Below are 26,453 nucleotides of genomic sequence, written 5' to 3'. Positions count from 1 at the left end.
GGCCTCCACGCCCCGGTGCCAGCACTGCCCCCCTCCCACTTTCACAAGCTGGTGCGTCAGGAACAGCCCGTTTAATATTTCATGGCTGACACTCGATGGCCTGAATTATTCACCCGGTAACCAAGGCACAGCGAGTGCTGGGGTCCTGGGGCTTGGAGACTGGAGGGGCCCCCGCCCAGGGCCCACCGGGCTGCCTCGGGGGAGGCATGAAGCAGTGTACACAGCTCAGGGCGCCGGATCTGCCGGCAGCCCTGTTCTCCCAGTCCACCCCGCCTGGCTGGGATCCATGACCCACGGGTGCCCAGCCAGCCTGAGGAGGGCTCAGAAGGTCTGATAAGCTGGCACAGAGCAGGAACCGAGCAGGAGGGGGAAGTTGTGCTCGCAGCCTCCTGCCAGCCCACTGGCTGCCAACCCCAGCTGGCGTCCCTGGTACGGAGTGAGCGCTCAGTAACCCATACGGGAGTCACAGCCCCCAGCCTGGGAGACCCCAGAATATGGGGCAGATTCACTGATGAGCCGGGGAGGGAAAGGGGACCCTGGTCTTGTTCCTTTCTTCTGTGTCACCTGGAGGCAGGAAGAATGGGCACCCGCATACGCACTGGGGTAAACTCCAAAAATACGGAGGATGGACTTGCTTGGCGGTCCAGTGGTTAAGACTCCACGCTTCCAATGCAGGGAGTGCAGGTTCAACCCCTGGCTGGGGAACTAAGATCCCATATGCTGTGCAGCGCGTCCAAAAGATAAAAAACATATATATATACATATATATGGATGAGCACAGGAACAAGGTAAATTAGTGAATTTCGTCCTTTTTTTTCTTTTTTTTTGGCGGCGCTTGTGGGATCCTCGTTCCCTGACCAGGGATTGAACCCGGGCCCTGGCTGTGAAAGCGCCAAGTCCTAACCACTGGACCGCCAGGCAATTCCCAACACTAGTCTTTAAATTAATGAATTTAGATGGAGAGAGAGTGAATTTACATAGTAGTAGAGATGACGGTAACGGATAACAGTGACAGTGGGTACCATCTACCGAACAAACGGCTCTGTGCCAAGCACTGGGACGCGCGAAGTACACATGGTCTCTATCTAGTCCTCCTAAAGACCTTACCCGGTAGGTATCAGCATCGTTCCCCTTTTACAGATGAGGAAACCGAGGCACAGAGGGCTAGGATCACTTGAGAGGCAGAGGGGGACTCGGTGTGAGAAGGACCTGGCGTGTGTGCCACCCGCAAGTGGTGTCTTGCCTCCCATCTCTGTTCACAAAGCCGTCCACGAGTGGGGATAAGGATCGTCACTGAGACATGCTTGCAGAACCCTCAGCAAGGCCTGGTGCCGTCGCTGTATTTTAGGATCCCTCCTCCCTGTGCCTCTGTGGGAGCACTGCTGACCTGGGGTGTCCAGGCCCCAACAAGCACGGGTCAGGCCGGGCAGCATTTCTGCTGCAGAGAGTGGCTGCCTAGAGCAGAGGGATGGGGTCTCGGGAGACCTCTGGCCTCAGGACCCTCCCGGCTCCAACCCATCGAGTTCTAGCCATAGTGGCGCCATGGGTGACCGGTCCAGCCCCAGCCCCTGCCCTTGGCCCTGGCCTCCACCCACCACCCCAACTCTGTGGCTCACTGTGCAGGGCCCCGGGGCGTTCTCTAGCCCCCCCCCAGCCTCAGTTTCCACGTATGGCAAATGGGCATCACAACTGTTGCCTCTCCAAACCTCTTGTGAGAGACAGAAGAGGAATCTTTGAAAATTGCAAAGTTCCTCCCAGGGAAGGCAGGGCTTGGCTTCCTGGTACCGCTGCCACAGCCTGACCCGCCAGCCCCCTCACCCGTCCCTTGGGCCTCAACGCCGTCACCTCCACGCTACCGGCCTCGACTGACGTGGCCACGCGCTAACAGGCGCCCCTGACCCCACCGAACACCTGCTCCTCTTGGCTGCGGACAAGCACACACCGGGCCTTCTCAGCCTCCCCTGATGGGCCCGCGACCCTTGCCCAACCTGCACATGTTGGGGAGCCCCAGGACCTCCTTTCTAAACACACTCTGCCCCTGGTGAGGTCATCTACTTCCCAGGGTTAAAGGTCACCTGTTCCCAATGCTGCTCATCCCCCCAGCTTGGACCTGGAGTCCATGCGGCCCCTGCCTCAGCTCACAGCTCACTCATCCATCTGTGCATTGAGCAGCTTCTTGAATTTTACTTGCCTTTTCTTTTGTTTTGTTTTTTTTGCCATACGCGGGCCTCTCACTGCTGTGGCCTCTCCCGCTGCGGAGCACAGGCTCCGGACGCGCAGGTTCAGCGGCCATGGCTCACGGGCCCAGCCGCTCCGCGGTATGCGGGATCTTCCCAGACCGGGGCATGAACCCGTGTCCCCTGCATCGGCAGGCGGACTCTCAACCACTGCACCACCTGGGAAGCCCACCTTTTTTTTTTTTTAATTAAAAAAACTTTCTAGGGCTTTCCAGGTGGTGCAGTGGTTGAGAGTCCACCTGCCGATGCAGGGGACACGGGTTCGTGCCCCGGTCTGGGAAGATCCCGCATGCCGCGGAGCGGCTGGGCCCGTGAGCCATGGCCGCTGAACCTGCGCGTCCGGAGCCTGTGCTCCGCAGCGGGAGAGGCCACAGCAGTGAGAGGCCCGCGTATAGCAAAAAACAAAAAACAAAAAAACCACCTTTCTGGCCATGCCACGCAGCTTTCGGGGTCTTAGTTCCCCGACCAGGTATCGACCTGCGCCCTTGGCAGTGAAAGCAAGGAGTCCTAACCACTGGCCTGCCAGGGAAATTCCCCTTTACCTGCCTTTACGTGGAGCAAATCTCTCCACACTCTCCCTCAAACTACCTTCCCCCCTTACTGTCCCCGTTTCAGTAAAGGACACCAGGCCACCCTCCCCTGAGTCCAAGCTCTAGGAGTCTTTGGCAACACTTGACCCTTGAGTTCTTTACAAGTCTGAGTCTCCCTAGCAACCATCACATAATGATACTTTTCTTCCTCTTGGGAACAAAGATGATATAGACAAACTGTAACTATTAAGCAAGTCACCCTGATGACACAAAAGAAACATGGAACGTTCGTAAACGTTTGATAGAAATCTCCGTCCAAGATTAGTGCCACCTTACCGTGACCGTTGCCACTAGGAACAAGGAATGATCTGCCCACAGAAGCAGACTCCGGTCAGAGAACAGCATTTCCAGTGGCCCTCCCCACTGGCAGTCATTTCTGCCCCAAGGGAGGTCTGGTAGGGGATGATCTCCACAAGGATTAGATCTGGCTGGGAGGTGAGTCCGCTCTGAACAAAGACTCCGAGCCTTTGGCGGTTCTACCTCTCTTATCCTCTAATCACGCCTCCTGACTTATTTGAAATGAACCCAAATGAGGCCTGGCCCAGTGAAGCAATGCAGCCCTGATTTGAGGAAGATTCTAGAACAGCCAGCTTTACACCCAATCCATCAGCAAGGGGCTTCCCTGGTGGTGCAGTGGTTGAGAGTCCGCCTGCCGATGCAGGGGACACGGGTTCGTGCCCTGGTCCGGGAGGATCCCACATGCCGCGGAGCGGCTGGGCCCGTGAGCCATGGCTGCTGAGCCTGCGCGTCCGGAGCCCGTGCTCCACAACGGGAGAGGCCATGACGGTGAGAGGCCCACGTACCGCAAAAAAAAAAAATCCATCAGCAAGCCTGGAATATCCCCAGAAGCCTTCACTGGTCTGCAATTCTCCCGGCCTTCCAGGCCCTCCTGGCTCGCGATGAAGCCAAGCAGGATGCCCCCTCAGGCCTCTGCCCTGGCCAGTTCCACCTGCAACGCTCCCAGGCCAGGTCTTGGCACGGCTGGTCCTCTCCCATTCAGCTCTCACCTCCTCAGTGGGGCCTCCCTGGACCCCCTCAATTTAAAGAAACCCCCCAACCACTTCCTACGAACACCCCGTTTCACTTCATAGCACTTGTCCCTCTTGAATTGCCTTGGCACTTTTTTCATGCATTCCAGGGACACATATCACGAGGCTGCCACACACCAGGGCGGGGCAGAGCTTGAAAACAGTGGAGACCTGCCCTCTCAAGCTTGGTTCCACCAGGGCTGCCGGACACACCCTGACACACTGGGAAATAAGCAAGAACGTCTCTGCGTGTACACGTGCTCTTGACCTGGCTCCTTCTTCGCCCCTGGGAGCCCCCCAAGTTGGCTCCATGAAGTCGCGAGGACTCACTACATCCCTAACGCTAGTGGGGCCGGGCACTTTGGGTACATGTGGATGCTAGTTGTTGAGTGGATAAATGTGGGAGTGAGCAAGATGGGCAGCCAGGCCCGGAGCTCTGTGATGCCTCCTCGCACGTGGCCTCAGCTGGTCCGTTTGCCAGACGGGCCCTGGGAGGTCCAGAAGGGAGTTCCGTCTGAGGTCACGGGCAGTGAGCTGCTTGCAGGGCCGGACAAGACCCAGGGATCCCAGACTCCTCAGTCCTTCAGTCAGTATTTACTGAGTATCAGGCAGTGGGCATACAGGATGTGGGAGAAGAAGAGATGCTCTCATCACCCGGGGAGACAGACGGTAAGAGGATGTGCTGAGATGCACAGAAAGTAATGCCAGGTAATGAGGAGGGTGCGGGGGAAATAAGGCGGGAGAGGAAGCCTGGGGGAGAGGGCGTGTGTCTTCTTGGGGCGGGTGCTGATCTGAAGGAGGCCTGGGGCCAGCCTTACTGAGGAGACGAGATGGAGCAAAGACTTGAAGGGGAGGGGGGAGCGGCTGTGGGCTCTTTGGGGAAGAGAGTGAGGCAGTGGGAATGGCCTGTACAAAGGCCAAAGGTCGGAGGGCAGGAGCAGCAAGGAAGCCCAGGAGGTAGAGTAGCGGAGGTGGAGGTCAGGTATGGGGGTGCCAGAGCGAGGAGGGCCTCTGGGCTGCTGTAAGGAAGCAGCTTTCCCTGTCCGGGAGAGAGGAGCCTGGGGCCGGTCCGGGGATCTGACTTGCGGTCTCCAAGGTGGGCACAGCCGGACGGGAAGCGGGCAGGGGGAGGGCAGAGAGGCCAGCAGGGGCCCCAGTGACATGACAGGCTTGGACCAGGAGTTACCGGTGGAGGTGAAGGCTGTCCCCACTGAGAGGGGCTTCTCGTGACTCCACCAGGCCCCTCCTTTCTCAGAGCCTCCACCTGGGTCAGGGTCCCCAGTGTGCCAGTGTGGCTCCCCCCAGGCCCTGCTGCCCAGGGGACCTCAGCAAACACCAACAAGTACCCGGCAGGGAAGGCCAGCCCCAGGCCCAGGCCTTCTAAGGGGGAGCTGAGCCATAGGCCTGGGGCTCCCTAACAGGTGAGCAGCTAAGGTTTCCTGTTCAAGGCAGGGGCTGCCCGAACCCTTCCAGCTGGACGGGGCCCCAGGAGCAGCCAGGCTCCACGAAGCTTGGCACTAAGGAAGGAAAGGGGGCCACCCAGGTGAACCTGAAAAGGCCCTCAGAGGTGAGCGCCTGGCCCAGGAATGGGAGACAGACCCAGGGAGGAGGTGCAGTTTGGCCAAGGCCACACAGGGAGCTGGTGGGACCCCGGGTGGTCAGTTAGCCTCTCGGAGACACCATTTCGGTATCTGCAGCACCATGAAGCAGGGACATTTGTCTGTCTGGTTCACCGATGTATCCCTGACACTTGGAATATTGCCTGGCCCAGAGCAGGTGCTCAAGAAACATTCGTTGGATGAGTCAATCTGTAAAATGGGCTGATTATAGAGCTACTGCCTAGGAGCAGTTGAGGCTCAGACTACTGCTTGGTGTCAGAGCCCTAGGAGGCATTCAGCAGGTGGGAGCTGGTCCAAAACCTTTGCGCAGACTGGTTTTCCAGCTCTCTATGACTGGTAGACCACGGTGGGGCCCCAGGAGGAAGGAAAGGCCTGGAGCCCTGCCCCCATCCCTCCAGCCTCAGTGCTCAGGCCTAAGGGTCCCAGATGAGCCCAGGGCTCCCCTCTGGTTACTGAGGCCCCCAGCAAGCACATGGTCGAGGCATGAGTTGGTTCCTGGGCCCCAGGACCCTGCTGGCAGGACGGTCGGGAGCTCTGAGGGCTACGTGCTCCTTGTCCCTTCTGAGCCCCAAATGGGGACGTGGGCTCGTGGCTGTGCTCCACCAGCCACTAGCGCTCCTGGCCAGGAGGGCTGACCCTCCTGACTCTACCTCCCTCAGACCCAGGGCCTGAAACAGCCCCAGCCCAGCTCCTGCCAGCCCCCGTGCCTGTAGCGGAAGGACTCTTTTCCCCAGGGGGCTCAGAGGGAGGGTGCCATGGGGCAGCAGCCCCTGAGGTCACGGTGGCAATTCTTCTGCCTCTGGGAGGACTTGCCCAGTGGACTGGGAGAGACTGGAGGAGGGGTGGGTGGGTACAGGCCATTCCTGCAGTCCCTTCTAATTCCCCAAGGTGCAGCGCAGCATTAGCTCGGCCCTCCCCCGAGGCCGCCCAGCCCTCCTGCCCCTCTGTAGCTTGTCATGGCCGTGGCTCATGGCTGCCCACAGCCTCCCGGGCAGGATCGGGTTTCCCACCGGTAGGAGCTCTCCCTCCATCACCTGCCGCCAGGGAGAGCTGAGCCCTTGTGAATAATTCACAGTGTTTCACAGCAGGCCAGGGAGGCTCAGGAGAGCTTTAGAGGCAATGGCGGCCTCTAAAGCTAGGCTGCCTGGGTCCCCTGATTGCACCCTGCGGCCTGGGGCAGCCTGCACCTCTGCCCCTCCCCAGCTGCCAGCCCTGGGGTCCCCAGCCTTGGGGGGCAGGAGTCTCTACCTCCGAGTTAGGGTGTGGGCACTGGCTCCCAAAGCCCCCCGCCAGCAGGCCCTACCTCAACTCCCAGCACCCCCTCCTGCCTGAGCCCAGCCTGGCAACCACACAAAAGTGCCTCCTTATCAGCCAGGTCACGTGTCGTCACTGTGGGAATGGAGCCCCAGGCCTCTGTCCGCTTCCCTGAGATTCACGGGGGGCTGGTGGCTCATCAGCCCAGGCCATCTGGCCACAGAGTCGGCGCCAGGGCCCAATCACGGCCAGCACCACAGCCTGGCCTGGGAGCAACAGGGTGCCCCGGACCCTGAGCCTTCGAGGGTGTCCCCAGCACAGCCAGAGCCTTCCTAAGGCTGGAACCCCAGCCCATGGAGGCTCATCCTAGGCCCCAGACTTCTCAGGGAGGAGGGGCTCAGGGGCCAGGCTGAGGCTTCACCCCTGCCCCCCACCAGCATTTCCCGGGGCGAGGCGGAGCCCCCTCAGTTCACACCATTGGAGCTAAGTTGGCGTGGCCACCAGCCTGACTTTCTGGGGCCCATCATGCGTGATGGGGGAGGCTGGCGGGTGCGAGAGGATGACCACCGCCTGTCTCTCTCCTCTTAGGGCCTCAGTGTCCACCGTGATAAGTGATAAGTGAGGGGGTGGTGTCAGAACCACCTGGGTGGGGGGTGGGGACATGCACAGGGGCGGCGCCCTAGCCCCTACCTGGGCAGTCTACGTCGAGTCTGCGACCAGACCCCCAGGGTGCTGATGGCTGCAGGTTGGGAGCTTGCACTCGAGGGTGTTTGGGGCCTCCTCCTTGAAATCCCACTGATTTTGGTGTGACCCAGACCTTAGCTTGTCCAGGAGCAGAGGGTGTGCGCCAGAGTGGTGCCCAGTGGCCTCTGGCAGGGATGGCTGTGAGGAGACCCCTGGCTGGTCTCCCATGAATCAAACCAGGGAACCCCTTGCTTAGCAAGAACGATCCAGGCTCAGCCGTCCTGGTCCCGGCCTGGGGGCTTTCAGCTGCTCTGTATCCACACCAGCATGCCTGCACCCAAGGGGCTGCCAGACGCAGCCGCCCTGCCAGCAGGCCACGGGACCAGGCTGGCCTCCTGCTGCTCCCTGGTGCCCAGTGGCCGGGCAGGCGCCCTTAGGAGTGGAGCCAGGGGTGAGGACAGACCCTCCCGCCTTGTGACTGCTCTCCTCCTGAGGCTGGGTCCTCTGTCTCCACTTATGTCCCAGGTACCCCCTTGAACTGACGAAGGTCACCAGTCAGAGCCCCGTTCTGTTGGGTCCCCGGGGCCGCTGATGTCCCACTACCTCAGACAGGGTCTGGGTGGCTTTCCCCCAGGACCCCTGCCTCCCTCTGGGTGCACCTAAGACCTGGCTCCCTCCCTCCCCCAGGACCCCGTCTCCATGACTCCCATGCTCTTCAGTGAACCCCATTCTTCTGCACATCCCACCCCACCCTGGGGCGTGCCCAGCCCACTGCTCAGCTGCGTTCTCAGACCAGCCGCTCGCCTGGTGAGGGCCGGGGAGGTTCGGGAGCCCCATCCCCCTGGGGAGTGGGAATGAGCTGCCAGCCACAGGAGAGGACAAGCTGCCCTCTGACAGGCGGTGGCTGAGGGCCCAGGAGGCAGGGTGGGGGTCTGGCAGGGGGCGTCTCCCATCGCTGCTGGATAACTGACGTGGCTCCCCCTCCTTTTTTTTTTTTGCGGTACGCGGGCCTCTCACTGTTGCGGCCTCTCCCGTTGCGGAGCACAGGCTCCGGACGCGCAGGCTCAGCGGCCATGGCTCACGGGCCCAGCCGCTCCGCGGCATGTGGGATCTTCCCCGACCGGGGCACGAACCCGTGTCCCCTGCATCGGCAGGCGGACTCTCAACCACTGTGCCACCAGGGAAGCCCTCCCCCTCCTTCTTGACTGGGGGTCCAGGAGATGCTCTTCACCCCTACGCCCCACTTAGGACAGTCTTGCAAATTAGCACAGGTCAGAGCCCGAGAGCCGCCTGCTGCAGGCTGTAAGCATCCTGGAGATAAGCAAGGGGCCTGCGTGCACAGCCGCTGCAGCTCAAGTGCAGCTCGTACTGGGGGAGTGTCTGCTTGCAGGGCTCTGGGGCATGTGTCCGTGGGCAGCCCACCAGGAGGGGAGAACTTTCAGCCTGGGTGGGAGCTGTCTCTGGCCAGGCCCCTGGCCACGGGGATGGCCCAGAAGCACTAATTCCCCTGGTGTGCTGGAGGGGCACGGCCGACTGCAGGCACCCCCCAGAGCCCTGGCCCGCCCCACCCAGAGGCCCCCTGAAGTGGAGGGTCCTTACTCAGGGTGGTGGCTGACGAGAAGCCTCAGGGAGGGGAAGTCTCCTTTGGCGGCGGCGTAGTGAACAGGCAGGGCGCCTGTGTCTGTGGCCACGGTGGGGTCCCCACCGCCGTGACGCAGCAGCCAGTTCACCACCTCAGGGTGGCCGAAGCGGGCAGCCAGATGCAGGACTGTGGCACCAGAATTGTCTCTGTCCTGTGGGAGGAGAGCCCGTTAGTCCTAAGGCCTGGCCCTGTCCCCATCCCTCGCTCAGACCACGTCCTGCATCCCACCGGCCACTGGGGCAGTTCTGTCCTCGGCCACCTAACTGGCCCTCTTTGAAGCTCAGTCCATAGCGGCAGCACGGTGCCATCCATGCTGGGCTTTCTGAGGCCTGCAGGGCACCCTGTCATCGCCCCAGCAGGAGCACCTGCCTGTCACCCAGGTGCTCAGGGGACACATGAGGGAGCCGCTGGGCCAGGAAGAGTGGGCTGTTGGGCCCTGCTGTCAGGGGTCAGGGGAGCAGCCCCTGCGCCCAACCCCTGCCTCCTCCCTCTCTTCCTCCCCAGGTCTCACAAGGGAAGAGGCCTCCGGGTTGACGCATCTCCAACGACCCAACCTCAGTGCAGGGAACTGCCCCACCGCCAGCGGACTCCCTGCTCCCAGACCCGCCCCGAACAGGCTATGTCCTTGCCTCTGGCTACTGGTGGGCAGGGCCGGGGCAGTCAGCCAGTGGTGGTACATGTGGGATAGAGACAGCCCCCGGGAAGGGCTTGGGCAAGACCCCTCCCAGGCACCCCAAAGGGGCCGGGTCGATGGTTTAGGCCCAGAAGTGCTGAATGAGTCTTCCGTGAACATCCAGGTGTGTGTGTCTCTTGCGAGAGGGGGTTGGCAAATGCTGTTTATGTGACCTGCAGGCCAAGACGGACACACACCCAGAAGGCTGGACTCAGAGGCTGGGAGTTTGGGAGAGTGGGCATCGCTTCTAGAACAGAATGAGCTCCCAGCACCAAGCACGTGGGGTGACGGAGAGGTGGGCAGGGAGCTGGGCAGGGGCATGGGGAACGGGGTGGGGCGGCTGTGGAGGCGGGCACGGGTTACCGGGGTCACAGAAGGGAAGCTGCTCTGCACGCCCACCCCCGCCCCCACCCAGAGAGAGGGCACCATGGGAACAGGTGTGGCCGAGGCAGGGGGTGCTGGAGAGACCCTGAGCTTAAGGAAGGTGAATCTCAGTAGCATGAGAACCTCTGAAGCTCCTCTAAGAAATGCAGGGAAAAGAGGGGACAGACGGAACGGGGCCCAGGGGCACGACGGGGAGGTCACAGTTAGGGGCTACGGGGTGGGGGGCCAACACACCGGCTGTTGGGCCAGAACAGAGGCAGGGAGGAAGGGGAGGCAGAGAAAACAGTCCCGAGGAAGCGGAGGATGATGCTGAGACTCCTGTGTGTGTGGAGTGCCTGGGGAAGACCAGAGACAGGTGCAGTCTGTCCTCCTGAGCCCAGGGGACAAGGCTGGCTAGAGGTGACCCAGACAGGCCCATAGTGAAGTATGCCCTGCGCCCCAGCGCTTGAGAAAGGCCCTCACTTCCCACTGGCCTTGGGGACTGTGGGTCTGAGGCTCCAGAGGGTCCTGATGGCTCTGGGCCTCTGGGTGAGGGTGGCAGTAAGGAGAGGATCACAGGCCTATGACCTGTCCCCAAGCTCCAACAGCTACGTAGGCCCCAGGAGCCTCACGTGCTATGGCCCGCACCCTAAAGCTGCTTATCTCCCTGAGCTGAGCAGGGCCCCGGATCTAGGTCATCCTCCCCCTACACACACAGTTCGCCCCCAGCACCCAAGCCCGCTGGGGCAAGAGGGCGGGAGACTTGATAAGCTGGGCACAAGGCCGCCTGCTCCTTGTGCTGGGGAGGCTTCTGGCCAAGGCCGGACACTGGGATCGGGGAGGCATGCCACCTCCCAAAAGAGTGGGCAGGGACCATGTGCCAGGAACTCCTGATAACAGAGCTAGCCCGGAGATAAGGGGCCGGGCCATCTCCCAGGAAGGGTGGGATGGGAGGCCTGGCCATCCTGAGGCCCGGAGGTGGGGGGATGGGGTCTGGGCACCGCCAGGACACAGCCAGCCAGCTCAGAGTTGGCCTTGCTTCCTCTTGTCCTGTATCCAGTTGACACAGTGGTCCTTGTAAGTGGGAAATCAGTTCTGTTCCCCCCTCCACTGGCTTTGCCCTACAACCACAGTATCGTGCAAATTCCTAACGCCAGCCTATGAGACCCTCTGGAACCTGGCCCTGCTGTTTTCTCCCTCCCTCACCCCACTGAAAACATGCTCGCCTCCCTGCCGTCCCTGCTACAGGACAAGATGTGTCCCCCTCAGGGCTTTGTACTTCCTGATCCTTGGGCTTGGAATTCTCTGGTCATCACCTGGCCACTTCCCTCCCATCAGCCAAGACTCCCTTCAGAGGTCACTCCTCGGAGGGGCCTTCCCTGGCCACCTTGCCCACGCAGCTCCCGTCGCTGCCCACCACGTGGCCTAGCAGTACCTGGCGTTACCTGGTTTACTTTCGAGACTGTGTGTTTGCCGTTCATTGCCCCCATGGACTGGCAGCTCCCAGAGATCAGGAGCACACCTGACAGGATCCCCAGGCCTAGAACCTGCTGGATGCTCTATGTCCAGCAGGATTGAGCAGGAGAGCTACACATGAGGGCCTGAGCTGCCTTCTCCAGCTTAGGAGAGGCCAGGTTGGCTAACACCAGCCTGGTGGCCATTGAATGAGACCCACTGGGGTCTCAGGGCAGGAAGACTCGGGCTGGGCTGAAGAAGCTGGGAGGCCCTCCCCATTACCAGCCTCCGCCCTCCCCTCGCCTTAGGGACACATGCACCTCAGCCTGGGGTGGGCTGTAGGATTTTGTGCAAACCGCCCCCCACCCCCACCCCGGCCCCCTGCCACTTCCCAGACCTGATCCTGGAGGACATGGGCTTCTGACTCCAGGCCCTTTGTTCCCCTCCCCTGCCCACTCTCCGGGACTCCCTGGATCACTGTGTTTCCCCCACCCCCCAGCTTAAATACTATCCCAGTTGAGCCCCATTCCATTCTGGTTTCCTATCACCCCGATGCTCTTCTAAGCGGTGGCCAGGGCTTGCCAGGGCAACTGCCCGGGTACTCTCAACCCGGGGAGTCCACCCCGCCCCAAGCCCTCTGGAGGGAGCTCCCCAGCCCACCCCCCCCCCCTTAAAACCCGAGGGCTCCAGACCAGAACTCTCTCCTGGGGAGGAAGCCCCCCCGGGTGCCCCGTGCGCGGCACGGACTCACCTGCACTCCGCAGCCTCCCTGAGAGAGCAGCCACTTCAGGCAGCAGAGGTGGCCGGTGGCGGCGGCGTCGTGGGCCGGCGTGGCGCCGTTGCGCGCGCTGGCCGCGGCGGGCAGACCGACCTCCTCCACCAGGAAGCGCAGACAGTGCAGCTTGCCGGCGCGGGCCGCGTGGTGCACTGGCAGCGCGTCCAGCGGGTCGCGCAGCGAGGGCCCCAGCAGGCGGGCGGCGTGCAGGGACCTCAGCACGTCCAGGTCGCCCTGGCGCGCCGCCTGAAGCGTCTGCTCCAGGGCCATGGTGCCGCCCGCGGCGCCGCGACCCGGGCTCAGCGCGGCTCCCGGGGCGCCATGCGTCTGTCCTGGGGCACCGGGGGAGCCCGCGGCGCGACCGTCGGGGCCTAAGAGTGGGGAGGCGGAGCGGCTGCCGGCCCGGCTTCTGCCCGCGCTGCCTCGCCCGCTCCGCTCCGCCTCCGCCGAGCTCTGGGGCTGGGGGCCCCCCGCGGCGCCCAGCCTAAGCCTCGGGCCCGCCCCCCGCGCCGCCTCCGCCCGGCCCCGCCCGCCGCGGTCCGCGTCCCCCGCCCGCCCGCCGCAGAAGCGCCGAGGGCCGGACTCCGGCGACAGAGGCGGTGCGCCCAGGGACTTCTCTCCAAATTTACCTCCGGTCAAAAAGCAGACCCCGGGACTTCCCTTGGTGGTCCAGTGGTCAGGAATCCGCGCTCCCAATGCATGGGGCGCGGGTTCGATCCCTACTCGGAGAACTAAGATCCCACAGGCCGAGCCGTGCAGCCAAAATATATATATATTAAAAAAAGCAGACCCCGGTGATCAGAGCCGTCCAGGCGCTGGGGGGCAGAGCTCCCAGACGAACTGATTCATCCACCCAGTGCCAGTTCCTAGGCGCTGGGGACACGAGCCAGCAAATGATGACCGCAGTTCCAGAGAGTGACAAGTGTGATCAGAGCAGGAAAACGGGGACTTAGTAAGTTATAGGGGCTACGTGGGCAGTCGGGGAAAGGGGAGGTGCGGTGGGCTGGGCTTTATTCAAAGGCGCGTACATAGGCGCATTCCAGGCATGGGAGACTTCGAGGGCAAAGGCCATGCGCTAGGAACAAGCCTAAGAAGTCCCTCAGGGGCTTTGGGGCTCTGGGTCTATGCCCTGGCAGGTGGCCATGGGTGCTGTGCCGTCAGCCCTCCTCGTTCCTCCAGACCCCCAAGAACTGCGCACATAGCCTCCCCGAGGCAGGGAGGGAGAGAAGGGGAAAAGGACAGTAATGCCTGGTGGGCTCTGGTTTCCGGATCTAGAGACCCTGGCCTCAGAGAGTGCCCAGAGCTGCCGCTGGCTGTCTGTCTGAGGTGGGGGAGTCCGTCGTGAGCTTGAGGGCCCGGGACTGCCGAATGGAGAGAGACGGGAAAGCAAGGGCTGGGGGAGCAATGGGGAGGTGCGCCAGAGCAGTTGCCCGGAGAGCAGGGCCAAGACCCCTCCCCAAGGGGGCAGGATGGCCCTGGGAGGGCAGCAGGCCAGGAGAGCACACGTGCGCCAAACCACCCTGCCTGCTTGGCCGGAAGCCCTTCGTGGGAGCTGGAGGGAGGCACAGCAGGCTGGACAGGAGGAAGAACTGCTAGAAGATGGGGGCTGTGTAGCTGTGGGAGCACAGTCAGCACATCGGCAACCTTGAAATATCCTGTGCCCTTCCTCCCCGCCCTCCCCATCACCCCCCACCTCCCCACTGAAGCCCCATGAGGGCTCTGCACTGGGGTGTTTCACCCAGCGGATAGCGAGACAGGCACAGGATGGTGCTGGAAATGCCTTAGAGGGAAGCGGCTTCCAGGAACAGTGGGAATCCAAGTCCCTGGGACCAACACCAGGTGGCGCCACGTGCAATGGGCTCCAGCGCTCCATGGCACCCTCCTAAACTGGAGCCTCTAGGCCTGAGTGGCCAGGTGGGTTTCCAGCCACTTTCACCACGCCAGACCCGCCTCACTCCTCCATGGGACCTATGACGGCTGGGGTCTAGGACCCCTACCCAAGGGGACAAGGAGAGGGAGGAGTCTTATCCTGGCAGCCTCAGTGCTTCAACTGGCTCTTGGTGCCTGCCAGAGCCGCCCTCCTCTAGCCCACCGAGCAGAGCTGTACCCTGAGGCCTGCGAGTGGCAGGGGTGCTTTGATGACAAAGAGCTAAATGGCTTATCTTGAGGGCCCCTCCCTTGTGCTTCCTCCATGGGGGAAAAAAAAAATCCCTGCACTCCCATGTTGGCTCCCCTGGTCCTGGACACCCTCAACTATCACATGGTTTTGTCATTTTGGGGTCCAGATCAGGGTGATGTGCTGCTGCTATGGCATTGGGCAAGGCAGGAGAGACAACCCTGATCCGCTCCCGCTGCTGATAGGGACATCTCCATAAAAGTCACATGTGAGCACTCATCCTTGCTGACCATCTTCTCAGACTCCTTTCTGAGGATGCCACTCAAAGTCAGGCTGAGATCCAGGGCTTCTCTGTCCTTTCTGGGCTGCACTGGGTCCACGGGGTCCTGCTCAGCATCTCTAGTGAGCCCACACCAGCAAGAACATATTTTTGGAAGCCCTACTGCTTACCAGGCACCATGCCAGGCTTCACCTGCATATTTAGCCCCATAGGGATGCTATGAGAGAGGTACAACAGTATACCCATTTTACAGCTGGGGAAACTGAGGCACGGGGAGGTTTTGTGTTTTTTTTAAATTTGTTTGGTTTTGTTTATGGTTTCCTTTGCTGTGCAAAAGCTTTTAAGTTTAATCAGATCCCATGTGTTTATTTTTTGTTTTTATTTTCATTACTCTAGGAGGTGGATCAAAAAAATCTTGCTGTGCTTTATGTCAGAGGTGTTCTGATGTTTTCCTCTAAGAGTTTTATAGTATCCAGTCTTACATTTAGGTCTTTAATCCATTTTGAGTTTATTTTTGTGTATGGTGTTAGAGAATGTCCTAATTTCATTCTTTTACATTGTTTGTTTGGTTTTGTTTTTTAACGTATCTTGTCCACAGTGGCACAAATAGAAAGGGGCAAAGCTCAGGGGCCGACACTCACAGAGGCTGACCGTGCTGTGCCCTTCTTCCCTCTGCACCTGAAGTTCCCCCTGCCCAGAGCACCCCCAATGTCTCCCACCCTCCAGATGTCAGTTGAGGGGCTCCCTCCCCCACCAGGAGGCTTCCTCTCATTCTTCTGCTGGGATCAGGCAATCTGCCCACCTGTTGTGTGGAAAACACCTGTTCAGACCTCTCCCCCCCCCACCAAGAGCAGGCACCCAGGTGGAGTGTGTCCCCACTGTACCCTAAGTCGTTCCAGCTTCCCTAAATCCTACACCCCCATACCCTGTCCACTCGGCTGTCTTACCTAAGTTCCCCTGGTTATAAACGACTCCTTCCTCCAGGTAACCAGCAAAACCCCCAGAATCCTTTGGTTGAAGGGAACAGCAATGGGAGAAGAAAGGAGAGACTTAAAATCTGGGGTAACTGAAAATGGAGTCTGCTTCCCCACCCTCCAGGCTTCAAACCGTGGTCCACAGGCACGGAGGGGGATGTTCTAGAAAGAACCTTCCTCCCCAGGAGCTAGTTTCAGGGTATCTCAGCAAGGATGCAGATGTTGGTGCTGCAGGGGGGCCTGTCGGCACAGAGCTGAGTGAGCCAGTGTGTGTGGCCAGGGGTGGCATGTGGGGCATCAGTTAAGGATCCATGAAGTCCTTTTCTTGAGCCCCTAAAGAATAATTAATGAGGGAATTCTATGGTGGTCCAGTGGTTAGGACTCCACGCTTTCACTGCCAAGGGCACGGGCTCAGTCACTAAGATCGAAAGCCAGGCCGTGTGGCCAAAAGAGAGAGAGAGAGAGAGAGAGAGAGAGAGAGAGAGAGAGAGAGAACATTTAATAACCTTGGAGGAGGCCGGCGCATAGGTACCCTGAGCTCAACGATTCAATTTGAGGAGACGTGGCTCAGGCACGCCCAGGCCCTGCTCCGCTAGATGTGCTGACTTATTCTCACAGTTAGGACTGTTAGGGCGGTAATGGAAAGGAGGGCCAAAAGGCGCTTGACGTACAGCGTGTGCTCCATACGTGGTGGCCAGTCAGGTACGGGTGGCGCGAGCTCCCACTCGCCCGGATGCTCCGGGCTCCTTCCTGATGGGCGCGCTGGTCTTCTCAAGCCGTGCTTGGGGAGCACCCACCCGAGGGGACTTAGGCAGAACGTCGAAGGTGGGGCGCGGAGATGGGGTTTGCGCGGTGGAGGGGAGGGGCCCCGTCCAGCACCCAGGACAGCGCCGGTCGGCTCCGCCCTGTGGTTCCTCCTCCCGGCCCGGCTAGGTGGGTCCAGCCCGCCATCCTCCTGCGGGTCGGCCCGGCAGTCCGCCGTGCTGGCCGTTGCCCGGCCAGCCGGTGGACGGAGGGCAGCCCCGAGCAGATGGGCGGGGGACGCCCAGCCAGTTTGCGGCAGCACCGGCCACGCGGCGAGGAGGCGGGCCCGGAGGGAGGAGATGGGCAGCAAAGAGCTGGCACCCAGGACTGCCCCGCCCCGCCCGTCACGTGAGCTCCGCCGGTCCTGTAGGTGGGAACCCGGAGCTGGAGCCAGTGAAATGAAAATGAGCTCCGGGCGCTCCTGGGTTGCCTCGTTTTCTCTGGGCCTCAGTTTCCCCGTTCCAAACCGAGGACAGGGGAACCGGGTGGTCCCTAACTCGGTGAGGGCCGGAGAATTCTATGGAGCCACCGGGGCCCTAGTTGTGCCTGGCCAGTTTCCAGCCGTTAGAGCCGGAGCAAGCTGAGGTCTCTTTCCGGGCCTCAGTCTCCCCTTCCAGCCCCGCAGAACAACTGGTGGGCCGAGTGCCTCCCCAGAGTAGAAACCCGAGTGGTAGCTCCCTGAGGCCCGGGACTTGGGGGTCCTGCCGCCGCTGGGAAACCTGCGCAAGCCCAGGGCGGGGCTCAGAGGAGGCGCTGATCCCGAATGAGGGAAGAAGGGTGGCGTTGGACAAGAAGGGACAAGGGCCTGGCGCCACCCGCTCGCCTCCTGCCCCAGGGTCAGGGCAGCGAGGGCTCCGATGGCGCCCACACACACCCCTGCAGGTGCTCTGGGAGGAGGGCGCCCCGGGCTCGCAGCAGATGGGACTCGAAGGCCTGGAGCGGGAACCCGGGGCCTCCGCCGTCTCCCCTTCCGCCCCAGCCCCGCGCAGGAACAAAGGCGGAGGTGGGACCCACAGGCGGCCTGGCTCCGCGGGGCGGGACGGGGCGGAGCGGGCGCGCTGCCTCCTTAAAGCCGGGCTGCGGGCGTGGCGCGCGCTCCACTGGCGCCCGCTCCGGCCGCGCACCAGACCTCCCTGCGGGCCTCGGTCTGAGTTCGGTGTCTGGGCGGGCACAAGTCTGCCACGCGAGGGCCCGCAGCGGCGCCGCTTTCCCGCCGAGCATGGGGCTACCTCGGAGGGCAGGAGACCCGGCGGAGCTGCGCAAGGTAGGAGCCGGGGCCTGGCGGCTGGGGGCAGAGCGGCGGGGGCGGGGGCCTGGACGGCGACCCGCGTAACCACGGCCTTCGCGCCCGCCTTCAGAGCCTGAAGCCACTGCTGGAGAAGCGCCGCCGCGCGCGCATCAACGAGAGCCTGAGCCAGCTCAAGGGCCTCATCCAGTCGCTGCTGGGCAGGGAGGTGAGTGCCGGGGCGCTCGGGGACAGGCCGGGCGCACTGGGGCTGGGGGTAGGGGGCTCGCGGGGCGAGGAGGCCGGGCGGGCCGAGATGCCCTTGCCGGAGAAGCCGACGAGGGGACAACGCGCGGCGCCCAGGGCTGAGCCCGGGTAGGACAGGCTCGGCGAAGGTGACCCACCGCGGGCTGCGGCAGGCCCGGCACCAGCTCCTGGGAGCGCGGTACTCACGGCAGCCTGCCGGAGCTCTGTCTTGTTTGTTCCTTTCTCTGTCCCTCTCCTTCGTGGCCGGGCGCAGAGCTCCCTCTTCTCGAAGCTGGAGAAAGCGGACATCCTGGAAATGACCGTGCGCTTCCTGCAGGAGCTGCCTGCGTCCTCCTGCCCGACGGCAGCGCCCAGTGAGTGACCCTGCCCCGCCCCGGCCCGGCTCCGCGCCCCGCGCCCCTCACTCCACCCCGCGCCTCACGCCGCTCTCCGTCCGCAGCGCCCTCCGACAGCTACCGCGAGGGCTACCGAGCCTGCCTGGCGCGCCTGGCCCGTGTGCAACACACCCGCCGCGTCCTGGAGCCCGCAGTGAGCGCTCGCCTGCTGGAGCACTTGCGCCAGAGGGCGGCCAGCGCCACCCCCGACGGCGGGCGCGCGGGGGACTCCTGCGGCCCGCCCGCGCCCTCCCCGCCGCCCGCGCCCTCGCCACCTGCGCCTCCTCGGGACCCAGGCCTCTGGCGGCCCTGGTAGTCCCCTGGCCGGTCCACGGGGCCCTGCTGACAGCGAGGGACCAGGAATGCTGGACAGACTGAGGAAGCTCTTGGTGGCGGCTTTCCTTCCCACCACGAGGGACCAGCCTGGTACCTACAGCCTGGCCAGACCCGGATGTTTGTGAGCTGTGTGGCAGACTGACCTCCATGGGGGCTCAGGAAATAAGAGGGCTGCTCTCAGCCCCAACTTGGGGTGTCTGGGCTAGAGGTGAAGAGGCAGCTGGCTGCAGGGAGAAGAAAAAGCCTCCCACCCCAGTTGGTGGAAGGGTTCCAGAGCTGGGCCAGCCACTGCTGCCTGGGCGGCCCACACACCTGCCCCAGCGCTGGCACCAGCCCAAGGGCTGGGCCAGGAGCTCACCTGAGCCAGGTGCAGCAAGCTGCTCTGACTAGTCACCACTCTCCCAGCCCTGCTTGAACCTGCCTTCTCTCCAGCTCAGCTTGGTAACCTCTGGGCACACAGCAGCAATGGCCTGAGGGGCTCTGAAAGCTGGGGAGCCATGACCTCACTCCTGGGCTCCCTGCCTAAAGCTTCCAATTATAGGGACAGGATGCAGCCAGGGCTCTGTGTCCCTGGTGGTGGGGGCTTCCTTAGGTAGTCTCGGGAAGGATTTATTTCCCCAAAGCATTAAGTTAACACCTGTGTACCACACACCAGGCCAGGTGGTCTTGGGGTGTGAAGGGGTGGGACAAGAATGAGGAAGACTGCCACCTTGAAGGGCCCAGGTCCAGCACAGAGCTGGTGCCAGTGTGAGGTGAGCAGGTCCCATGTCCTGGAGCAGCAGAAATTCAAGGGGTGACACGGCAGGTCAAGGAACAGGAATCCGCCTTTCTCATTTTCTCTTTTGAACTGCTCTCTGCTACTGTCGGGACGGATAACGAAGCAACTTGTTCTTAAGACTTTTCTTTCTTCCCCATGGAAGCCAGAGAGCCTTCAAAGGTCCGGTGGTGGTGGTGGGGTGCTGTGGATCCCAGCAGTGGGTGCCCAGGAGAAGGCCGGAGCATCTGTGGCCCACTCTCAGTCGTGTTCCCAGCATCTCGTGGGGATTCACTGAGCATTTGTGGGAGGTTGCGAGTCCTTCCCCCGGTCCTCGGTCCAACAGCCTGTGCACTAGGACCAGGGCACTAGGGGCAAGAAGATAGAGCTGATGGGGGGGTCACTAAATTGAGCTATGCCACATAAACCCATGATGACCGTGGCACTGATTCTGGTGGCAGGATGTGGGGAAGCGGTGGGCATTACTGAAGGAGTCAATGTGAAGACAGCACGGTGAGCGCCCAGCAAGGTGGGCTGTCCTACCGCCTGTCTGGGCCCAGCGGGCTGGACTGTAAGCTCCTGCGGGACAGGGCTGGGGCTGAGTGTACCACTCTGTCCCCAAGGAACTCGGCACGGGGGGGGTCCGCAGTAAACATCGTGAGCCAACGAACGGGTGATGGGATGGGCCCACACTCTACTGAACCCCGACAGACTGGCTGTGGCCTCAACTCCTGTCCCCCAAGCCCTGATATCACTTTGAAAAGCTGCTGCGCCAGAGCATGAGCTCCCCGGGACAAATGTGGGGAAGGGTGTGGAAAGTAGGGAGGGCAGTTCCTGGGAACGCAAGCCTGCTTTCCTGAGTTGTGAGGAGCGAGTGGAGGGGGGCACGTAGCCCCACAAGCCCACGCTCACCGCGAGAGTTTAAGTTTTCCCCTTGGGTCAAGGACTCCCATCCATCGGCACAAACTGGGCAGACTCCTTGTCCCTTTAAATAAGAACTTTCAGTATGGGTCGAAATTTGGTAAAAACTGACCAGCCAGAGGCCCCTCTCCTCCTTTCGACCACTGCTTGCTTCTGAGCCCCATCTGGGTCCCCAACTCTGTGACTCTCGTTGATCTGACCCCAATCAAGCCACAATACAAGCAGTCAGGGACGGGGCGTGTAGGTAGGCCAGTGACACACAGGGTCAGGCATTCTGGGGATCTGAGCCGGAGGCCAGCCAGCCCTTGGCAAGGAGCTGAGACATGCCTGGGTGGGTGAGGTTCTGGGCCTGAGGCGAGAAGCCAGTTTCCCAGCAGGGACGTGCAAGGGCTGCCTAGAAGGTCTCAGCTGGTCCTCTGAGTTGGGCTTGTGAAATAGGGATGCCCACATCCCTCCCCTACAGGGCCCCTGCTGGCGCCTCCCCCTGGCAGCTCCCCAGGTATTCCCAGAGCCCCGTTTCATGGCCAAAGGTGAGCCGAGGGCAGAGCGGGCTTCTTCTGCGTGGGAGGGAAGCCGCCTCACTCAGGGGCATTTAATGATCCTTATACAGGCTCACAGGGTGCCCAGTGTACAGCTCTTGCAATGTTCTCTCTGTTCTGGTCCCATGACTGAGTCTAACTCTGTCTGGTTATCATGCTTGGTTAGAGGCAAGGCTCCCATGTCTCATAAACCAGTGGGTGAAATCGTCCAATGACCTAAGGACAGTCAGGGCACTGAGCTGTCGGGGAGGCTCAGGCTGGGGCCAGGCCCCACCTGTCCCCGGGCACCAGTTAATCTGGAGAGGGCAGATCTCGTTTCCACGAGGATAAAGAGCAGGTTGCCAAGGACTCCTCCTCTAACAAACATTTACGAATTACTCTGCTCCGGATGAGTCTTCCACTGGTTTATCTGGAATAGGATCAGAATGAACATAGCCTGCGGGAACGTCTGGAAACATCTGTGGCTTTGAAGAATCCTCTCCACCGTGCTTTGGGGTGACCACTCTGGAGACAGCGGCGGCACGTCCCCATCATGTGCAGGCAGCCACCTCCTACTTGAAACATCAATAAGCAGCCATATTTACTTTTTTATTTATTTATTAAAAAAATTTTTTTGGGCCTTGCCGCAAGGCATGTGGGATCTTAGTTCCCCGACCAGGGATCGAACCCATGCCCCCTGCATTGGCAGTGCAGAGTCTTAACCACTGGACCGCCAGGGAAGACTCCATATTTAATTTTTCTTTTCTTTCTTTTTTTTTTTTTTTTTTTTTTTTTTTTGCGGTACGCAGGCCTCTCGCTGTTGTGGCCTCTCCCGTCGTGGAGCACAGGCTCCGGATGCGCAGGCTCAGCGGCCATGGCTCACGGGCCCGGCTGCTCCGCGGCATGTGGGATCTTCCTGGACCGGGGCACGAACCCATGTCCCCTGCATCAGCAGGCGGACTCTCAACCACTGCGCCACCAGGGAAGCCCTAATTTTTTTTTAATTAAAAAGTTTTTTTTAATTAATTAATTTTTGGTTGCATTGGGTCTTCTTTGTTGCTGCGCGTGGGCTTTCTCTAATTGCAGCGAGTGGGGGATACTCTTCGTTGCGGTGCGTGGGCTTCTCACTGCAGTGGCTTCTCTTGTGGAGCACAGGCTCTAGGCGTGCTGGCTTCAGTAGTTGTGGCACACGGGCTTAGTTGCTCCTTGGCATGTGGGATCTTCCCGGAGTGGGGCTCAAACCCGTGTCCCCTGCATTGGCAGGCAGATTCTTAAACACTGAGCCACCACGGAAGTCCCCCATATTTACTTTTTAAAAACACACCAGGGTGGGACTTCTCTGGTGGTCCAGTGGTTAAGACTCTGCGGTTCCAATTCAGGGGGCGCCGGTTCAATCCCTGGTTGGGGAACGAAGATCCCACATGCCGTGCAGCACAGCCAAAAAATTAAAAATAAAGTGACGAGATTGTTAAAGCAATAATTGGTTATTTAAAACACACACACACCAGTTTGCTATAGCCGGTCCAGAGAACTAACCCACCCAATGGTGTTATTTCCCTTGGTTTTACTTTTTGCCTGGCCCCTTCCCCATGTGGGTGCATCTCTGGGGTGCTGGGTGCCTGTGCGCGCGTGTGCGTCCCTGTGCCAGCCAGGTGGCCACGCTGCAGAGAGCTGCTCGGGCACTCGATGTTGGGGAGAAGGCAGCCACCCTCTGAGGGTTCCCAGTGAGGAAATGGTTTCACTCTGGGTTTTGAGAGGCCCTGGCAAAGCCCCGGCCACTTAAAGCAGCTATAATAAAACTCCGAATGGTTTCAGGAGCGTGAGAAGGGCGCTAGAGGGCACACCCTAGGTGCACACGTGGTGTCTTGTCACCAAAGGGCCATTGGGGGGCAGTAGGGAGCAAGGGCTGGTGGCTGGTCCCAGGACCGCGCTTTGTGAGCGAGGGGTTCCCGGGCCTGGGGGCTAAGGAAGGAGATTTCCAGCTGAACATGTGCCTGCCGCTGGTTCTGTTTGGAGGGAGGGCCCGAGAGTCGCCTGTCTTGGTGCTCGGTGAATTAAAAACCTCGGGGAGCACGGGACAAAATTCTTAAAGAACAAAGAACCATTCTGGACCTCAGAAATCAGAGACAGATTCAGGTTTTATGGGGACTATATTTTGAGGCCCTCTGTAAGAAAACATGTAAAATTATAGAGTATAGATTTAGGTTGGAAGTGAATATTTATTCAGAAGGAAAAAATAAGTCACTTCAAACTAGTGGTGCCTGCAGGTTGATGTCCCATCCCTTTTGGTTTCTCCTTAAGCAATTTACCAACATGCTTCCATAAACATGCTTCCCGGTGACAATGCTGGCCTCCCCCTGCTCCTAGAATTTTTTTTTTTTAATCCTGGACCCTTGGCAGTGAAAGCACAGAGTCCTAACCACCGGACTGCGAGGGAACTCCCTCCTAGAACATTCTACTACCTGTCCTTGCGTGTGGGCGATCCAAGCTTAAGCCTCATCAGCCTCATGGTAAATCCACCTCTACCCAGAACGGGCTCTGGGTCTCCTGCAATTACAATATCAAGACAAATGCCTTCCATTTGCTTCCTCCACCCGTTTCAGGCTAAATATTACAAGGTATAGACTCACACAGACATTGACATCATTCATGGCAATTTTTTTGCACCACCTGGAAAGATTGTTAAATGCAGATTTCTGAGTCCCACCTCCAAGAGTTCTGATTCCCTGTGTTTGAGTCAACAGCCTCATACCTTTCACCTGATGGGGGGTCAATCTGCTTGAACGGAAACTCCCTGGCGGTCCAGTGGTTAGGACTCGCCGCTTTGACTGCCGAGCGCATGGGGTTCAATCTCTGGTCGGTGAACTAAGATCCCATGGTGAGGCCAAAAAAAAAAAAAAAAAAAAAAATATATATATATATATATATATATATATATACTTAAACAAAGAGGACACTCCTGAGTATGGGGGCAGCTGGGGGCTGGGCTGGGTGGGGGTGAGAATGGGAAGTTAGCATTCAGCTGGCTACAGAGTGTCCATTTTGCAGGATAAGAAGAGTTCTGGAGATGGAATGGTGGTCATGGTTGCACAGCACTGTGAATGTACTTAATACCACTGAACTGCATGCATGAAAATTGTTGAGATGCTAAATTTTATGTGTATTTTACCACCAAACAGTAAACTAAAAGATACCTTATCTGGAATTGGGGCAGCTACTCAACTGGGTCCTCTGAGATCCATCTGGTTTCCCAGGAACCAGACTGGTCAAGTAAATGAAGCTGCAATGCATCCTTTAGGTCTTTTAAGTGTGGCATTAATTCTCGCCACTCTAGGAATCTACATTGTTTTGATTTACTAGCTTGGTTGGGGGCAGTTTGGAAGTTTGCACTTTTTTAAAAACAATGTGTTAGTAATTTATTTTTTTAAATTAATTAATTATTTATTTATTTTTGGCTGCGTTGGGTCTTCGCTGCTGTGCGCGGGCTTTCTCTAGTTGTGGTGAGTGGGGGCTACTCTTCGTTGCGGTGCGCGGACTTCTCATTGTGGTGGCTTCTCGTTGTGGAGCATGGGCTCTAGGCGCGCGGGCTTCAGTAGTTGTGGCACGCAGGCTCAGTAGTTGTGGCTCGCGGGCTGTAGAGCGCAGGCTCAGTAGTTGTAGGGCATGGGCTTAGTTGCTCCACGGCATGTGGGATCTTCCCGGACCAGGGATCGAACCCGTGTCCCCTGCATTGGCAGGCGGATTCTCAACCTCTGCGCCACCAGGGAAGTCCCGGGACCTGGCTATTTAATCCGGAACCACTCAGTCTAGGAATTTAGTCCAGCAGGTGGTCAGAGCCAGGCTTTTTGTGTCCTGGATTTGTCTCCCAATCAGAGTTTGAGCTTTCTGAAGAACAGAATGGGGACTTCCCTGGTGGTCCAGTGGTTAAGACTCCACGCTCCCAATGCAGGGAGCTAGATCCCGCATGCCGCAACTAAAAGATCCCGCATGCCGCAACTAAAGTTCCCACACGCTGCAACGAAGATTCCGAGTGCCACAATTAAGACCCGGTGCAGCCGAATAAATAAATAAATAAATATTAGAAAAAGAACAGAATGTCTCCAACTCTCCCAGTGACGTGCCCACCTATACAAGTAGGGCAGGGCCTCAGTAAATCCTCGTTCCATTGCACTGTCTGGGAAGGGTTGTTTAGAGAGAAAGAATGAGCAGGGAAGGTGAGCACAGAGAGGAAGAGAGGCCCTAACTTATTCGTGTGCTGGGCCTCTTACTTTCATTATCTCATTTAATCTTCCTAAAGGTCTGGAAGGTGAGTATTATTACACCCATTTAACAGATAAGGAATTCACCTTGCCTAAAGCTCCAAAGCTGGCTGTTGCTCCTGGGTCCCATCATAAGAAATCCATCCATTTCAGGACCCATACTGCGAAGAGGTGGTGGTTAAATAGGCTTGGTGACCCTAGATGCTTGCACACTAGAAAATGAAACTTTTAGTGTAATAATCTTGAAATGATAGACATGATCCGGTCAGCTCCCTCTGTTCCTGGGACTTAGAGACATGTGGTGGGCCGCCTCGCTGGTCTGGTAATGCAGGAGTAACCAGGATGAGCTATTTAGTTCAGTATAAATGGGCGAGCTTGAGTTCCACGGGTTTTGATTTTTAAAAATCTGACTACAGAAGCAATCTATGTATATTGTAAAAAATTGGGAGAAAGTCAAGTCTCATATGGAGTAATGGCTCTCCGAAATTACAGCACATTGGGACTTCCCTGGTGGCGCAGTGGTTAAGAATCCCCCTGCAGGGCTTCCCTGGTGGCGCAGTGGTTGGGGGTCCGCCTGCCGGTGCAGGGGACGCGGGCTCGTGCCCCGGTCCGGGAGGATCCCACATGCCGCAGAGCGGCTGGGCCCGTGGTCCGTGGCCGCTGGGCCTGCACGTCCGGAGCCTGTGCTCCGCAATGGCGGGGGGGGGGGTCCACAACAGTGAGAGGCCCGCATACCGCAAAAAAAGAAAAAAAAAAAAAAAAGAATCCCCCTGCCAACGTAGGGACACCTGCTCCGGGAAGATCCCACATGCCACAGAGCAACTAAGCCCGTGCGCCACAACTACTGAAGCCCGCATGCCTAGAGCCCGTGCTCCACAACAAAGAGAAGCCGCCTTAATGAGAAGCCCGTGCACCGCAACGAAGAGTAGTTCCCGCTCGCCGCAACTGGAGAAAGCCCATGCGCAGCAAGGAAAACCCAACTCAGCCCCCAAATAAATAAATTAATTAATTAAGAAAATTACAGCACATAGATGTGACCACCTTTCCCCTCTTTTCTGGGTGGATTTTGTGACACCGACTTGGCCTGGACTCCACTGCTGGGCACAGGGTGTGCAACAGAACAGAGCAGCATCTTTACAGCTCCTTACTGCAGGACACGCACCCCAAGCAAACCCTCAGCACTCTCAGGAAGTCTTTTTGGAACAACCCAGAGGTGGTGTACAGCGGGCGGTGTAGACGGACCCCAGTTTCTGGCTTCTCTCCAGCAGCTGCGTGTTCCTGCAGCAGAGACACTCGCTGAGGCCT

At 59.5% G+C, this 26,453-nt stretch overlaps 2 protein-coding genes across 4 annotated transcripts in view; one reads left to right on the top strand and one right to left on the bottom strand.

Annotated features, from left to right (window-relative positions):
* The window catches only part of ESPN (espin), a gene marked incomplete at both ends in the record, with an annotated part of 31,235 nt that extends 18,645 nt beyond the window's left edge, over positions 1–12,590 (bottom strand). For all 3 annotated transcript variants that reach the window (XM_079698441.1, XM_079698442.1, XM_079698443.1), the window contains 2 exons: positions 9,012–9,205; positions 12,297–12,590. In XM_079698441.1, coding sequence (XP_079554567.1) covers positions 9,012–9,205; positions 12,297–12,590 — 488 coding nt within the window. The remainder of the gene's footprint in view (positions 1–9,011; positions 9,206–12,296) is intronic.
* A 5,123-nt stretch (positions 12,591–17,713) lies between these two features.
* HES2 (hes family bHLH transcription factor 2) lies at positions 17,714–18,676 on the top strand (the record flags this gene model as incomplete). The annotated part of the gene is made up of 4 exons (XM_079698715.1): positions 17,714–17,758; positions 17,853–17,948; positions 18,240–18,339; positions 18,426–18,676. 4 exons carry the CDS (start codon positions 17,714–17,716, stop codon positions 18,674–18,676), a joined length of 492 nt encoding a protein of 163 aa, XP_079554841.1.
* Positions 18,677–26,453: the final 7,777 nt, after the last annotated feature.

The sequence above is a fragment of the Hyperoodon ampullatus genome (assembly GCF_949752795.1).
Source record: "Hyperoodon ampullatus genome assembly, chromosome: 2".
NCBI classification, from domain to species: Eukaryota; Metazoa; Chordata; class Mammalia; order Artiodactyla; family Ziphiidae; genus Hyperoodon; species Hyperoodon ampullatus.
The sequence above is the reverse complement of the archived record's forward strand: the minus strand, read 5'-3'. Positions and strand labels throughout refer to the sequence as shown.